The sequence below is a fragment of the Electrona antarctica genome (assembly GCF_951216825.1).
Source record: "Electrona antarctica genome assembly, chromosome: 9".
Lineage (NCBI taxonomy): Eukaryota > Metazoa > Chordata > Actinopteri > Myctophiformes > Myctophidae > Electrona > Electrona antarctica.
This window is the reverse complement of record NC_136790.1, coordinates 4,988,602-5,006,562: the sequence shown is the minus strand read 5'-3', so window position 1 is coordinate 5,006,562 and position 17,961 is coordinate 4,988,602. Positions and strand designations below refer to the sequence as shown.

The 17,961-nt window shown below is 41.7% G+C and overlaps 2 protein-coding genes across 3 annotated transcripts in view; one reads left to right on the top strand and one right to left on the bottom strand.

Moving 5' to 3' along the window:
* Positions 1 to 7,048, top strand: part of ikbke (inhibitor of nuclear factor kappa B kinase subunit epsilon) — a 39,664-nt gene extending 32,616 nt beyond the window's left edge. For both annotated transcript variants that reach the window (XM_079509309.1, XM_079509310.1), the window contains 4 exons: positions 2,266 to 2,362; positions 3,159 to 3,262; positions 4,096 to 4,167; positions 6,926 to 7,048. In XM_079509309.1, the coding sequence (XP_079365435.1) occupies positions 2,266 to 2,362; positions 3,159 to 3,262; positions 4,096 to 4,167; positions 6,926 to 6,992 (340 nt within the window). In that variant the 3' untranslated portion in view covers positions 6,993 to 7,048. The remainder of the gene's footprint in view (positions 1 to 2,265; positions 2,363 to 3,158; positions 3,263 to 4,095; positions 4,168 to 6,925) is intronic.
* A 6,558-nt stretch (positions 7,049 to 13,606) lies between these two features.
* On the bottom strand, positions 13,607 to 15,203 carry LOC306929283 (tripartite motif-containing protein 29-like; the record flags this gene model as incomplete). The annotated part of the gene is made up of 2 exons (XM_079509725.1): positions 13,851 to 15,203; positions 13,607 to 13,611 (listed from the first exon to the last, which is right to left on the bottom strand). The coding sequence occupies exons 1-2, from the start codon at positions 15,034 to 15,036 to the stop codon at positions 13,607 to 13,609; spliced, it is 1,191 nt and encodes a 396-aa protein (XP_079365851.1). The 5' UTR covers positions 15,037 to 15,203.
* Between the last annotated feature and the right edge of the window lie 2,758 nt (positions 15,204 to 17,961).

Here is a 17,961-nt window from a genome sequence, read left to right as displayed (position 1 = left end):
GGAAAGTAACTAAGTACATTTACTTAAGTACTGTGTTGAGGTAATTGTACTTTACTTGAGTATGTCACATTTTCAGTTCCTTTACTTCTACTCCACTACATAACATCTCAGAGGCAACATTTTTCCTTTACTCCACTACAATTATTTGAAAACTTTAGTTACCAGATTAATCGCCCAGGACGAAGTTCTTTGTCCTTTCTATTAGTAACACCCGACGCTCAGGACGAAGTATTGTCCTAAAGACGAAGTTTATTGATACGAGAACAGATCGCCTGGCTGTATAGCCCAGGCGCGCCTGCTGGGCTCTCCTCGGTGACGCGCAAGACTGAGACGTCATCAAAAAACTCCCTCCTCTGTTTAGCTGATGAAAACGAAAATCTTAAAGCGTTCATAAATCGCGATCTAAATCATCCCGTCTTTTTCTGAAAAAAGATCCTGTGTTAGACGGCGCTCCGCGGTCCAGTCGCTAGTCTCGATAGATTTATTCTTGTCTCCCGTTGTTGTCGATCGATTCTAAAGTGCTGTGGCTATTGTTAGCTGCTACACAACATCATGAACTTCCGGCCGGTCCGTCCGGAAAAGGCGTCCGTGTTTATAAATCGACTGGGCACATGAATGTAATGGATTAAATAGTTCCGGGCAATTAAAGTGGTAATTACTAGTTACTTTGTAAATTCTGATTATTATTACAAAACATACATTACCCACGTCAGCCCTACAGTATATACATTTTGGCCCTTTGAAAATAGCCGATCTACAAGCTCACAATGGGCATCGATCTACAAGCTCACAATGGGCATCGATCTACAAGCTCACAATGGGCATCGATCTACAAGCTCACAATGGGCATCGATCTACAAGCTCACAATGGGCATCGATCTACAAGCTCACAATGGGCATCGATCTACAAGCTCACAATGGGCATCGCGGCGCATTGTGAGCTTGTAGATATGCTATTTTCAAAACATTTTGACACATTTGAAAACGGGGACTTTCCTCATAATGAGTACTTTATACTTTTGGTACTTTAAATACATTTTTGAGGGGTGCTGGCCCCTCCTATGCCCAGCTTTGTGTGTTTGTGTGAATCATAGCGATGATTTGATTGGCTGATCATCCCATAGCGATGATGTGATTGGCTGAGCAAAGTACATAAAAAGTGAAGACAGAAAAGTGAAGACGCAAATTGCGATTGGCCGGAATGAGCGAAGAGCGCCCCTCACTTCACACGGGCATGATTTTTTGTATGAATCATTTCATTGTGTGTGTTGTTATTATTGAGTGGTGTAAACCACTCCTACAACTGGCTTTGTTAGTCTGACTGTCTGTCTGTCTGTGCTCAAAAAATGAGCACGGTTGCTATGGTCTAGCCTGGTTAATAAACCAGACCGAATCAGCCGTTGGCACAAAAAAATTGCCTACCAGCGGATTACGGTCTGGCGAGGCTCAGTAGCACGCCTCTTTCCTACAACCGAGAACAGGTCGGACCAATCGGGACACGGTATGCAATATGGGCGGGCTTTGGTACAGTGACGTTCAATGCTTGAGACTTTTGACTGACAGTAGCTCTGACCAATTGCGTCAAAGAGAAAATGTTTGAACCCGCCCCCCGGGAAATGAAATCCAAGTGGAGCCAGCCCAGACTAATATACCGCGACAGTGTTGTGTGATATTAGTCTGGCTTATTAGCCAGGCTAGCTATGGTCACCCAGTTCACACGGGTGTGATTTCATTACGTCAGACATTACGTCAGACCACAGCTGATCAGTCTATATAAGACCTCACACCACTCAGTTCACACGGGTGTGATTTTTATTATGCACACTAGGAATTATGTTCTTTAAATGGCTCATTTTGTAAACATTATTTTGCTCTTGAAGCACCAAACACAGCCATAGTGCAACAAGCTAATCAGAAGATTAAAGGTTATATTCTCAAGCGTTGTAAAATGTCTATTCGGAACCCTCCTTTGTGTTACAGCATTTATTGAATCACCTATAAAGAGTGGAGATGCTGGGGATTGAACCCAGGACCTCATACATGCGAAGCATGCGCTCTACCACTGAGCTACATCCCCTGTGGATGCATTCACACTATCTAAGGCATTGTGACTACATATGCGGCGTTAGTTAAAAAAATGAAATCTGTAAGTCATTTTTGAACCCATCTGTCTGTGTGTGTGCGTGGCTGTATGTGTGCATGTCTGTCTGTGTGCGTGTCTGTCTATGTGCATGTCTGTCTGTGTGCGTGTCAATGTGTCTCCAGTGTCCTGCTAGAGATGCAGTGTCGACTGGACGACTTCACCTCTTTCTCCAGAGGTCTGATGGCTGACCTGGAGACATGTGATGACCAGCACACTGAGGTAGCCTACACGTTATAAGATTATTATTTTATTTTTTCAGAATGGTCTCGCTAATATCTACCGTAAAGCAGCGTTCCCCATTGCTAGGCAACGCTCGGCTCGGTGTATTTGCCTGGACCAAGATGGCCGCTGCAAGGAAGTCTATAGAAATTTGAATGGTGGCAGTTCAATGTGTTAACACTTCTGATGCCCAGGACGTCCACACACATCTTGTCAAATAAAACCACGGGGTGCCTGGAACCAGTGTTAATATTGTTGACTAAGACTAAGTCGACTAAGGTTTTTCAGAAGACTAGGACTAATAGGACTAAAACTAAATGGCGTGTTATTCAAAAGACTAAATGAAAATATTGTGAAAAGATTAACACTGCCTGGAACGTGTGGGCACGTCTTAAGGTCTTTTTTATCGATATAAAACAGGATAGCTAAAATCAATTTTTTTGGAAACGGCCAGTGCCTATAGCAGGGCCGTGCTCAGCCCCGCCCACATTACTTCCTTATTTACGGCCCGACGGGCCTCCCTATTTTCTCTGAGTCTACGCTGTCTCCGCACAGATTGATCATAGCGCCGATGTTCTGGACTGATTTCTGACTTCACCATGCATCTCAGTTACAATATTAACGCTTCTAAAGAGAGATCAGACTTACTAGCGTGATGTAGTAGGTTTTTGAGGGAAATGGAAAGTGGAGGATTTCAGAGCAAAATCTCCCTCACTGCTTGGCACTCTAGCGCCTTTATTCTGAAAGCTTCCGAAGCACCAGAAGTGTTCATATATTAACCCTCTATGATCCTCAGGCTCTGGGAGGACTCCTCCACTCCCTGCGTTCCAAGACAGCAGCACATCATCAGCTGCTGGTGGCAGGGGACACGCCTAGAGACAAGGACCCCATGGTCTCCAGGTGTGTGTGTTTGTGCGTGTGTGTGTTTGTGTGTGTGTGCGTGTGCGTGCATGCGTGCTGGTGGCAGGGGACACGCCTAGGGACAAGGACCCCATGGTCTCCAGGTGTGTGTGTTTGTGCGTGTGTGTTTGTGTGTGCGCGCGTGCGTGGGTGCATGTGTGCGTGCGTGCGACGTGCATGCTATTTGTCGTGGAGGTTTTATATACCAGGTGAATGCAAAACATTACAATTCTGCTGTCGAGTCGACTGTTTATATCAAAAGTTTATATCAAGCTGACCTTTATATATACAGTAAGTGGCAGATATCCCGTGCTCAAAATTTGAGGACAGAATTGGCGCTGAAATGTGTAAGTAGGTTTTACTGACAGAGGAAATCAGGGACGTCGTTGACCATTTGGTTGGCCTACTCGTAGGATATTTGTGCTGCCCCCCCTCCCGACGAGAGCGCTCGGTTTCCTCATGAAGATCGGTTACTTTCACCGTTTGCGAGGACACACACACGGCCGCTCGTTATTACAGAGCAGAGCCGCGGAGAAAATTGTTATTATGAGGGTCGGCTTGGCACTTTTTGTTGCCCTACGCTCAGCGTGTTGCCCTACGCTCAGTGCATATTGCGCGTATACGTAGCGACGGCACTGGAGGCAATGTGTAACTAGGTTAATGTATCTATTAACCTACTCGAGTAGGTTTTACTGGCAGAGGAATGACGATAGAGGACTGATTACCTTCACCTGGGTGAAATGTACTCACAATTAATGAACTCATATCATATCCCCAAACGGGTATGGACTAGTACTAATAATACATGATAGACATACATCTTCTTCATCCAGGATGTATCATCTGAAGGATGAAATGGAGTTGCTGGTCCGGGAGCTTCAGTGTAACAACAGCATCATAGAGAGGTACGTTTCTATACTGATTCTATACAGTGTACATGGAGGTATGATCAGTAGTGCTGCACGATTCTTGCTCAAATGTGATGTGAATCTCGATTTTCCTCCACAAAAATTGAGATCACGATTCCAAATTTTTCCATGAAAATATTTATTGTCTTTAGTCCGTAGTTGTTGAACATTACTACATTAAAATGTGGCACCTGGAGCCATAACTACTGTGGCTTTAACTCTTTGAGAGTTTCATGGATTTCTATATAGTTTTTAGACTTCTCTATGGCAGAATGGCGTTTTTGAATGATTTATTGAAAATTCTCTGTTGTGAATGTGTGACAACGAAAGACCTTCAGAGAAAGCTTGGCTTGTCTGCTTCCAGGAAAAAAATTAACTGAGTTGATAAAATGTTTAGTTGTGGTGTTGGAAGCCATTTAAAAGAGCCTGCATTTACACTGGGTAGTGTTTCTAGGACAACAAAAAAAGTTATGACCGGTTGAAGTTTTATTTTCTAAATAACTTTTTTTCTGCTGGGCGTACATAGCCATGCAATATCTCATTTTAAAGGGTGAGTTGTCTAGTTCAATTAAAATAAAATAAAAAGTTTCTCACATGTACCACTGTAGATATTTTGCCATCTATAAATAGCATGGTCAGTCATGATCAATCTGACCTATCCAGCTAAAAGTCCCCCTAGCTCTGAAATGGAACATCATATAAACTCAATTCTTTTTTGGGGTAAAATTAGACATTCTAACGCACATTTTGATATATACCATGTTTACATAGTCTTACCAGTACCGTGTCTATTCATGCATGTATCTCAAAAACCTGTTGTGAAGAAACAGTTTTGATAAAAAACTCATCCAAGGACATTGTTTTGATATGACTTTGTGCCCATGCTATGTATCAAAATATAGACTTGAATGTATACTGTATTATAACAAAAAAATTGGGTTCTTACCATCTACCGTTACAGAGTAAATCACAGTTGAAACTCGCTTAGTCAAACCATAAACCTCAGACTAGTGAACAAAATAGCCATGACAGGTCTAACTCATTGTAAAAGCTTGTCTTTTATTTTTTATGACTACTAACATAATACAATTATAATAAATATTACAGAAAATAAATAGGCCTACATACAAAACAGTTGTCCCCAAACTCCCCAGTGTCCCCAAACCACTGCATTCCAGTTGTTCTTGACGGTGTGTGTGTGTGTGTAGGCTAAATTTAAAAAAAAAACAACAACTGAAATGAATGAATGCATCCGGTTCAGTGTCGGAGAACTCCATCGCAGTCTTGACTCTTCGTCTTCATCATCATCATCATCCTCCTCCTCCGATGCCAGTTCTAAATATATAAAAATAAACATTTAGCTGTAGTCAGCCCGGCCAATAGCCAGTTGGGGGGGGGGGGGGGGGACGTAGGCTATCTGACATCATCGTCATCATCATCATCACACGGAGACACACTAAACAATGTACAATCATGATTGTATACAATATACAATGAATGCAATTATCATGCAAGCTCAGACGTCAATGAAACGTCATACAGATCTTATATAATACGCTACTGTTAGCTTCACTCCCCGTCCCCCCTCCGATCCTTGTAGCAACGTCATCATAACCACGCGTTGCTTCAGTAAACGATGCATGTTTGTTCTCCGTCTTTGTAGACAGTAAATAAAAGGAGCGAACATTACTCTAAAGATCAGATCGCCTATAAGGCACGCTACAATATAAAATACTTGTACTGCCATGCGTGCATGCCTGCTACGATACATTTGTACTGCACCAACCAACCGATCCACACCAACCCCCCCCTCCAGCCCTTAGCCAGCACCAATGCACCGACCAACACCATTAGCCAGCACCGACCAACACCATTAGCCAGCACCTTCGGTGCTGGCTAATGGCTGGGGGCCATCGTGGTGAGTCATTCTGGCGTCATGATCTGACTAGTAGTAGTAATTATCCAAGCATCTATTTGTAGCGATCATCTTATGATTTCTGATCACTATAGAAGGGCATTTTCTACAATAAGATTACCTCAAAACATTCCAGGTTGATCGTCTTCTTCAATGGTTTCCCGGTATAGCTCATCGGACGACGATGGGGAGACAATGAAAAAAGGAGGGAGGGAGCAGCGAGTCTCGCTGTAAGCACTGGACCAGGGCTACTCCGCCTGGAGAAGGCGACTGGGACGCGTATGGATCAATACTACTACCACAAAACTCGCTCAAATAAATAGTACTGCTTTCAACTTTTTCTGCTAGAAAATCGCTCGGGCGAGACGGCAAACAGGCAAAACAATGAAAACTATGAAGACTCCCTCTGCCCCCACTGTTTACAGGGGGTGGGACCAGCTTCCAATGGCAACACGTACACGTGTGTCACGTGACACGGGTTTTCTGGGTAATGTAGTTGGAATATAAGCTCAGGAATTTAAACAGCGCTTCGGAGCATATTAATATGTTTAGATTCATCAAAAACTGTGAAGACGCCAATTGGCGTCATTGATCATTTACGGAATTCTGATGAAGACGCCAATTGGCGTCTTTCATCTTCTAAGGGTTAAACAGACAACAAAAGACTCAAACCTCCCTTAAAGTCTCTCTCTTGTAGCAAAAACATACTGAAGTCAGAAGAGTAACTAAAATGAATTGGACCCACAACTAGTGCTGCACCATGCTGGCTAGAATGTAGGAATGGAACCACTGCTAACTGAAACATGTCTAAATTGTCTGTGTGTTTCTTGTCCTCTGCAGTTTGGGAGCAGTGAACCCTACGGCTGCTGCTCTGAAACCGGATGGATCCAGTCCTTCCACACTTTGACCACGAGAGGGGGCGACGACTTATCGCACGCACGCACGCACGCACGCACGCACGCACGCACAGATGATGAGTACTAGAGAGGTCTGCTGTGGGCTATAGGCCTAGGTGATGTCTGTCAAGGACTGTTCTGAAAACTACAAATCCCTGTAGGCCTACGTGATCTTTTGACCTGAGATCAGATTCTAAAAATGTCTTCTACATCCTGACAGTTTTCTGAAAAAGCTATGTTTCTATGTTTCTAATAGCAGATCTACAAGCTCATAGCGCGCCACTCGGTGGCGCACTATGAGCTTGTAGGTCTGCTATTTTTGAAAATTGCTATAAAATCTGCTATTTTTCAATAGCTAAAGCATAACATAATGCTAACACCAAAAGGGGTTCCCGCCCAAAATGGGTTAAGAACTCTCCTGAAAACTACAAATATGGGGGAGTGTTATGACTTCTTAGGGTCATATGCGTATTTCCCTGTGTGGTGTTGTGCCCTGTCTTTCCCCCCCGGTGTATGTGTGATTGAGTAGTGATTGATCGATTGAGTGAGTGAGTGGCTACTTGCGTGCGTGCGTAGACTGAGTGGTGTATGAATGTGAGTGGCTAACTAGTACTGTAGGTGGATTCTCGCAGTCGCAGGTGATTGGCTCCGTTCTTCATGGGCGTCTCCATAAAGCTGCCTGGTTCCAGATGTGTCAGTGTTTGTTCAGAGTAGTTATTTATTTTACATCCTTGGTACAGTAGGGGTGGGTGGCCTTTATGTTTGTTTTGTGATCCCTTTGATTGTGATTTCTTAAGTTTAGTGATAGGCAAGATCTATGCATTTCTGTCTTGGAGAGGTAAGCAATGGCATATATATATCTTTTTTTTGTTCTTCTTTTTTTTTAAATGGCCAAAGTATATAGGTTTAAATTGCTCATGTTTACATAGACCCATGGTTGCTTATTTCTCTAGCTATGTCCATATAAGGCTCTATGCACAGACATATTGGAAAGAAACTGGGCGGCTTCACAGGCGTTACACTTAACAATGATACTAAAGTAGGCTCTGTTCCATTTTAGCACAGACCCCAGTGACTATATGCAGACCGTGGCCATCTTGCCATTAAGTTAATGGCAGGGTGGCAACTAGCTGCATTTTCCCATTGACAACCCATATAATACATCCACACGGAAAAGTCCTGATTGTATTAAACGACGTCAAACATTGCAGCTGTACGAAAAGCTTGAATGATCCTCTTTCAATATCTGCAAAGTGTTTAAAATCCACTGCAGACATGTTATGTGGGCTACTGCATGAAGTCAATAAGAGAATAGAGTATGCACATGCATGACTTTTCCACTGGGAACCCCCCCCCCCCCCGCCCCCCTTCTCCATTTTAGACTGAGTGGCAAAACATTTAGCAGCATGGAGTGTTGCAGTTTGGATTTGGAAGCGCTCGTTGGAAATCAATCAATGGTCCTGCGTACCACCTGTTTCTAAATATTAAAGGTATATTCAGTGATTTCACTTAATTCAAATATCACTTATTTATTCTTATTTTTTGGATAATCCTCCCTACTATAAAGGGTGCTGACCATATAAAGAGTTCCTCCCTGTCCCCAGTGAGCCCCTGGGGTCAAAAAACCCTAGTTTCGGTTTGGGCTTTGGGTGGCAAAGCCTTCATCCAATCAGGATGAGAGGGGCCTTCCTCCAATCATGATCGAGTGGGGCGGGCCTTGGTGCACGTGTTGTTGGTCTGTTGTACTTCCCCCACTGTAGAGCGTGTGCATGTGCACATCTTGTTACCGGGGCGGACCGTTTTTTTTCCCAAATCACCCAAATCACTGAATGCTCCTTTAAATAATGCAGGAGGCAGCAGGATGTTGCATTGTTGAAAAGTGTCGTGCTTCACGAGCGCGACACTTGGAAAAATAATCACCTCTGTCGAATTTCTTGACAGAAAGTAGCTCGTAACGTCCGTAATGTCTAGTGGATATTTTTATGAAACAAAAACAAAAAATACAAAGTGGATATTTCAAAAGCTTTCTGTGGTGAGTTTAACGTTGTTTAATACAATCAGACTTTTCTGTTTGTTTGTATGGGCTGTCAAGGCTAGAAAGTCGTTTTTTGCCACCGAGTCTGGGTACGATTATGCCAAGCCTCTATATTTGATAAGTGGAGAGAGTGAAACCTATGATCTGAACATTCATTCTTCTTGCATACATTATCATTCTGGCATACATTATATTATTTGGCCTGCTCATTAAACAGCGAGTTGTAATCAAAGACATCTACAATTTGATTGTATTGCCTTCCATAAGAGGTAGAACAGAATCCCTCGATGTAATTAAATCTCGAGGGATTCATTTAATTTAATTTAATTAACCGATTAGAATCAAGGTTGCAACAAAGCCAAGTAATATACATAATGCAGATTGTTGTGTGATGTAATGTCATCTTATTAGATTCACAATTCACAAATAATGTCTATAATCAACAACCATCTACTATACGAGCTGATGTGCTACTGCATGTAGTCGAGAGAAAGCATTGAGACAAATGTCTAATTTGTTTATTTTTATGTTGATAGAAATGTCATATAATTTGCATAGGCTATGTAATGTCATATATGACATTGCAAAGGCTATGTCATATGAATGAATGAATGAACAGGTTATAAAACAGGAATCATAAAAACATCAAAACAACAAAACATCAGAAAGAATAAAATATGAAGAAAATAACAGGTCAATAAAACAATTAAAAACAATATTAGGAAAAACACTTGGCATATAGATGTGTTTTTAAAAGCGTTTTAAAAGAAGACACTGATTCTGCTAACCTAAGAGCCAGGGGCAGGGAGTTCCAAAGCAAAGGTGCCCGAGCCGCAAAGGCCCGGTCACCCCGAGTGACCAGACGTGTTGCAGGAGGAACTAGGAGGGCCCTATCCAAAGGCCCGGTCACCCCGAGTGACCAGACGCGTTGCAAGAGGAACTAGGAGGGCCCTATCCGCAGATCTGAGGCAGCGCACAGGGTTATGGGGTCGCAGCAAGTCTGTTATATAAATGGGAGCTAGACCATGTAGAGCTTTAAAAGTAATCAATAAAATCTTAAAATCAATTATGTAGCTCACAGGGAGCCAGTGAAGAGTAGCTAAAATAGGTGTGATATGCTCACGTTTTCTTGTGTTGGTGAGAAGGCGAGCCGCAGAGTTCTGCACCATCTGGAGGCGAGATATATTTTTCTTGCTCATACCAGAGTATATTGAATTGCAGTAATCCAGTCGTGAAGATATGAACGCGTGTATGACGGTTTCCAGGTCTGCATATGACCATTTTTTATTTTATTTTAGCGATGTTTCTGATCTGATGGTAACATGACTGGACTACTTTGGTGACTTGGGTGTTGAAGGAAATATCTGGATCGAAGAAAACACCTAGGTTGCGGGCTGAGTGTGATGTTTGTGGATAGGGTGCCAAGTTCAGAGTGAAATGAGTGGGTTGAGTTTGGGGGGCCGAATAAGATTATTTCTGATTTGGATTAATTTAATTGCAGAAAATTCTGAGACATCCAACTCTTTATGTCAGAGAGACATGTAAGAAGGCGTGGTATGTTTCCTGTAACACCAGGTTTAAGGGGGATATACAGCTGATATGACTGATAAGTTGATCACATTGGAAATATATTTCCAAACACTTCTTACATATATTCATATTTTCTGGCTGCTGCCACAATGTACAGTATAGGCATATTACTTCCAGGCAGCATTCTTTATGTATTTATGAGTGGTGCAAACCACTCCAACAACCAGCTTTGTCTGTATGTTTGTGTACCTGTGTACGTGTCCGTGCACAGGTGAGCATGGTTGCTATGGTTAGTGTGTGACGTCACTGACATAGCTGATCAGACTATATAAGACCTTGCACCACTCAGTTCACACAGGGGTGTGATTTTTATTTCCTTCATTGACTTATATTTTATACTGTTCTGACTATTTAGTCTGTTTTAATGTTAGTTTTACCCTCTATCATTATTTAGCACAATTTATTTTTCATCTACTCAAGTATTTGCTTCTTAAAACAAAGATTGATTTTTGAAATTTAATTGAAAGATCTATGTTCCAATAATATAGCTATAGGATAATAATCATATTGTCGGGCACAAAACTCCAATCTCCATATTTTAGCTTATATTTGTTTAATACATCAGTGCTATAACTGCTGTTGAACAGCCCTTATGTCTGTGTGAGTTTATAAATCAATGCTATTGATTATTGAACACCCATTGTGTCTGTGTGTGGGTTTTACAAATATTGATACAATGAAAAGTATTAAAAAGTGCTTCTGACTAAACCACCTAACTCCATTGGATCCTCAAACTGTTGTTCAAACACCACTGTTAAGCACTATATACTTTGTCATATCTAAAATAGTAGATCTACAAGGTTGGAAACAAGCCTCCATTATTGTAGAACTGTACCTGTGTACTGTTAATAAAGTAATCAATCCTTTACAACATGTTGCAACACGATGCATTGTGACCTTGTAGATCTGCTATTTTCAAACACTTTAAAAATTTGGGGCCATTTTTCGTCATGTCCAAAATAGGGACACCAGGATGAAAGTTCGTCCAAAGCACACCCAAGCTTCAAAATAAGAATATATATATCGCGTCAAATAAGAACTGTGTTCCAAAAATAAACAAATTCTCCCGGCGGCTTGACTCATATGGATATGTAAAATCAACTGACAGCGAGAAACCGCTAATGTTACCGCCGCCAAATTAGTTACATTTTCACCAGAATCAGACTATCAAATATGAGTGACTATGAGTGACCCCCCCCCCCCCCCCACAGTGATGAACAAGTGACGTCAGGACTTCAGTGCCCTATTATGTTACATTTAACGGACAGTAGTTTTTCTTCATTCTTTGATGCCTTTAGCCTACAGCTCGTCCGTCACTCTGCTCAGGTAGTTGTTTTAGCTGCCAGAATTATGTTTTTGGCAGTATTTTTGTTATTTCTTATTTTCTATTTTGCTATTTGGTTTGTTGGTCATGTATGTATTTGTTGCGGAGTTTAATTTCGTCATTTCCGGTCTTATGACCATATATGGTGTCAAGTTATCATGCCTGACGAGCCTTGTAGGCTTCCGTCGGAGGTTTGTTTGACAACAGCGTGTCACCATGTTAAGGTTCGTTTTGTTTGTTTCTGTGTCAATATTTTCTGTTTCCTTGTCAAGATTTAAGTTGTGTATTGTAATTGGTTATGAGTCTAATTTATCAATTGTGTTTCTTTTCAGTCTGGGTTGCTTTTGATGTTATTGTGGGTGTTAGATAAATTCTGACATGTTGTTTACACGTCATGTCAAGTTGGCCACTCCATCATATTCTGTTGCTCAACACATATAGAACTTTGGCCCAGACTGTGTTCCATATAGGTCATATTTTGTCACCTTATTCTTCATATCATCATTTTACTCTTAGCCTACTGCCTGTTTACACAGGATTGTTCATCTTATCCTTTATATTATTTTATCATACTTATATTATGGATTTCCTGACGCCACATTCAGATTTAATATCTTATATCTTGTTTACTCCTTATTCGGTCTCCATACTGTCTGTCCCCAGTCAAGTAAACTTGCCATACTGAGAGGCCTATTTTGATTTGAGACATGTATTTGACCTTGGTGCCTAGTGAGAAAGTAGATAAGAGTATTTCTCTCTGTCGAAAGAGTTCACAGCTAGCAGGGAAAGAATGTTATCTTCAGGTTGCCATAACAACGCCAGCCTCTGTGCTTTCCCGGTCTATGGCCCTCAATGACGGAACCAAGGAAGATGTCACGATACCAGTCTCATCATCCATGTGCTGGTCCAATGAGCACTCGACAACCAGCACCACCGTGGATATTGCGGAAATGAACTATCTATTCAGCCAATGAACGTTTATCAACAACTGACGTCAGATGCAGTATAAGCCAGGAAGATACTGTGAAGAGGGGCAGTTCGGATCCATATTGGAACAATTGAATACTCTAAATTATAGTGATGTATTGTACTATTATTATTATTATCTGAACCATGTAGCACATTCTCTATGTAAATTGACTTTATTACCTACTAAAAATTACAGTTAAAACCTTAAACTTCCTCTCAGAACTTTATTTCGTCTGTCTCCAATTCGTTTTTAAGGTATCTTTCTATTTTTTATGGTACCGTGGCTGTCATTCAAGATTTAAAGGGCTATCCACTCATTTGTAAGGTAAATACAGCACGGTATTTGGTCTCCCTGCTGGGTTATTGAAGGTATATATATATATTTACAGTCCTTTCTAATTAGCATTACAGAATAGATATAATTTCTTTTTATCTATTAATACGATCCTTGGGGTCGCCGGAATTTTATTTCCATTAGTGGGTTCCCTCCTTCATTCCCTTTGATCCCTATGTGCAGCCAGTGAGGTGAATATTTGTTTGTGTATTTTCGTATGTTTATGTGCTTTATATGTGCTGTTTGTTTCCATTTGTCAGTTTTTACGTTGGCTTTGGAGAAAGAAAGTTGCTCGAAATAAAGCCACCAGTACAAAGAAACAGCTGACTGTTTTTAAGACATCACTGGGATTGACAGTTGTCGTCAGTGTATCCTAACCTGTGGGAAACAACACAACAACATGTCTGAGTATCCATTTCAGGTCACATTAAATCACAGTAGTCCTACAGCAGTGGTTCTCAACCTTTTCAGGCCGCGACCCCCCCAAAATAATCACATTTGAACTGGGGAGTCCCCCAAAATAATAATATTTGAACTAGGGACCTCGCAAGATAATCCTACACCCCCACACCCAAATAATCAAAATTCCTTAAATTGTCTTGAAGCTGGTCTGTTACCTTCTGGGACTCCTGGCATGGTCGACGACGTCACAACCTTCTGGTAGAGACGCAGCAGAGCTCTGAAGGCGTGGCTCTCCAGGGAGTTGGCTGCTACGGTGCTGCTGCCGCCAGCAGCTTTCACCCGAACAGTGACTTCATCCCGAGAGAACTCTGGCTCTAATGACACGCTGTACTTTGTCTTGATGTTCGCCAGCACCCTGTCAAACGTCATAGTCATTGCCATCCAGTGGCTCTGATGCATGGGCAGCCCGCCAGAGACCGACGGGTCCTTTCTCATCATGCCGATGAGCAGCTGCCGATGTGCAGCTGTAGCTCCTCCAGCCACCGCGGCTGTCATGTTACGGTCTTTGTACACATCGAGAATCAGCCTCTGCATCTCTTTACTGAGTGTGTTCGTCAGATGATCCAACGCTGTCTTCGCAGTCCCCACGTATGAAGATGGATGGACACTGACCTTTGTCCAGTCCTTGATGGGTACAGGGATGTTGATGGGTTTAAAGTTCTGGAGAAGTTGGATGTGGTCTTCAGTATGTGAGAGTTGCTTCAGCTCAGAGCTTCTCTTCTCCAACTGAGTGATTTCCTGTTGCAGCTCTTTGATGAAGCCTTCAGCCTGTTTCTCTGTTGTTTTCTGCTTATGTTCGATCACATTGTTGAGCTCAACATGGCTTCTCTCAATACAGCTGATCAGAGCAGTGAAGACCTTCACGCTGTCTGCTATCTCTCTGTCTGCAGCTTTCTTGCTGAGCTCTACTGATTGTCTGGCCTCGGAAATCTTCAATCGTCTCTCCCGTATCATCAGCTGAACTTCAGCATCGGTCTTTCCCAGCTCAGCCTTCTTTCCGTCATATGCCTCTTTCAGAGATACAACTTGATGTAACTTGTGGTCTGACTCAGTGCAGAACTGACAAACACACACGTGGTCAGTCTTACAGAACAGCTCCAGAGGTCTATCATGTTTCTGACACATAATGTCTTCCAGGTTCTTCACAGGGTCGATTAGTTTGTGTCGTTTAAACGCTGTTCCTCTGTGATGCGGCTCCAGGTGAGTCTCACAGAAAGAGGCCAGACACACCAGGCAGGACTTCAGGGCCTTGAGCTTTGGCTCAGTACAGAAATCACAGGACACTTCATCTGGTTTAGCAGGTTCTTGGTTGGTGATGGAATTCCTGAACTGATCAGCCATCTCAGAGAGGACTTTATTAACGGAGCATTCTGGTCTCCTACAGAAGGTTTTGTTACATAGTGGACACTTACACACATCACTGCTGTCCCAGTGCTGTGTGATACAGGCGTTGCAGTAGTTGTGTCCACATGGAGTGGTGATTGGATCAGTGAACACAGCCAGACAGATCGAACACAGGAACTGCTCTTCAGACAGCAGACTGCTGGCAGACGCCATTTCTACACACGGAGAATAAAATTAATGATACTTGATGAAACCTTGATTCATAGAATAGTTTATATACTATTATATACTATTTATGACTAAAATACTTGACTTAAAATGTTGTTTATTTCAGTGCGTTATCAGCAACCACATCTTTGAGTCCATCTGCTTTATAAAAATATAATGCATTTAGAATATCCTATTTCCACCCATGTACAGAACTCAAAATGTGTTATAACTGATTTCTCCCTGCTTTTACAGGCAATACACAATTTAAAATAATATAGTGAACTGACATGGTATTTAAGGCTTAAATATTTCGTCACGGCCACGCCCACCTTTTGGTAACGCCCACTTTTGGCCACACACGCACAAAGGACCCCCCATGTCATTTGCCAGGCAGGCTCCACTGATTTAAGCCATATACTAAAGGTGAAGCTGGAATTTTCACAATAGGGGAGAAGCTTTTTCATATAAGTCTGCATGTTTTAAAGCCTTCTGTGTCATTTTAGACTTTAGCTATAGTTTACGCCATTGCTCCATTGATCATACTAACCCTACAGGAGGATCAACAATGGATCTTAAAGGACAACTTTAGTTTTTTTCAACCAAGGTTCATGTTTTAGGTTGTTATTAGAGAAAGTAAAAGATGAGTGTTCATTTTTTTTTCATTTGCTGCTTTCTTTCGTTTTAGGGATTGTAGCTGTTTTTGACAGGGGGGGCGGGGGCATTCGAGCATGGGGCTAAATATGTATTTTTTTACAAAATATTATGGCGATTTATTTTTTTATTATTTACTATAGTCCTACTAGACCCCAAGAAATTACATCTGTCCACAGAAGATCACAGGATCTACTGAACATGAAGGAGGCCTACTGGGGGGAAGCCACACTGTGTGTCGGCTCAATATCTCAGTTTGACACATTCAGTAGATCTCGTGATCTTTTGTGGCCAGATGTAATTTGGAGTCTAGTAGGACTATAGTAAATAATGCGTTCATGATTTGAGGCTTTAGTTCAAAACGGGCCAATCCTGCCAACTTTGAAAGCCAATGTTAGCCAATTAGGATGGAATATGAAATATCGGACACATCCGTCTTGAACACATAACTATAGAGATAGTGTAACGGGATTTTTGGACAGAATCTGGAGGAGTAATGTTTTTCAAAAGTCGGCCTCCTGGTGGCGCTATAATAGGCCGTTCTGGGAAATTTGGGGCAGAGGTTTGTTGCCATCCAGGGAGTGTGTGTGCAAAATTTGGCATTGACCGGGTTAACCCTGTAACACCCAGCGTTGCAATAATACAACATATTTTAATTAATTAATTAATTAATTAATTATTACAAAAAAGATATGTTCTTTTTTTCACCTAAACTATTGCAATGCCATTGGTCATGATATTTGCATATAAATACCCCCACAGAGGCTGACATTCACACAAATTAAAAATCTTTGGACCCTTTGACCTTTAACCCTGATAAAAATAACTAAAAAAATGTAATATATGTGTTTTTGTGATCATTAGAATGTCTAGAACATGTTTTATTTATTATTGTGAAAGATATCCCCCAAATGTAAATTATTAATTTATTATTATTATTTTAATAATTATTATAAATGTGCATAAAATTTGCAAAAAATAATTTCCTCTATTAAGTCCTAGTAGTAAAAAGTAGTAGTAAGGTTGAAATCTTTCGGATGACTCGGACACACACACACACACACACACACACACACACACACACACGGACGGAGTGCAAACTAGAAAAAGTGCCCTTCCGGGCACAGGTCTCCACCAGGAGGATAGGAGTGTGTGTGATGTTTGGCAAAATGTTTAGGAGATGTTTTTTTTTTTTTTGCAACAATTTTCTTCATTTTGTTGAGGAAATGCAGAGCCAGATCACTCATAGCATCTCTGAGGATAGAATTCTGGATGAGCAGGACATGTGCAGCATTTTGTACAAAACGGGCCACTCCTGAAAACCTTGGAAGGCAATCTTAGCCAATCAGTGTACAATCTGAGAAATCCAACAGACTCGTCTTGATCACATGACTACAGAGATCATGTGTACCGATTGCCATTTCTTCATACGCCTTTGATGGCAATTGGATGATTTGAGGCATTTTGTTCCAAAAATGTGTTTTGCAAAAATCAACCTGTTGGTGGCGCTATAACAGGCCAATGTGAAAAGGGTGGGATATATTCCTCAGCCTAGTAAGAAAATGTGTGAAAGATTTCACGTAAATTGCATGCTGCGTTCATGATTTGAGGCTATTGTTCAAAACGGGGCAATCTTGCAAACTGTGAAAGCCAATTATAGCCAATTAGGATGGAATATAAAATATCAGACAGATCCGACTTGAGCACATGACCATAGAGATACTGTGTAACGATTTGTGAGATTTTTGGACAGAATCTGGAGGAGTAATATCCAAAAATGTGTTTTACAAAAGTCGGCCTCCTGGTGGCGCTATAAAAGGCAGATGCGGAAAATGCAGGTCAAAGGTTTGTCCTTGGCCTCTAGGGAGTGTGCATGCAACGTTTCACGCAGATCGGTGCAGTTTTAGGTAAAACATGTGAAAAGCTGCCTCATGGTGGCGCTATAACAGGCCGTTCTGGAAAATGTGGGGCAGAGGTTCATCGTTGGCATCCAGGGAGTGTGTGTGCAAAGTTTGGCATCGGCCGGGTTAACGGTGCCGGAGATTAGCTGTACACAGACGG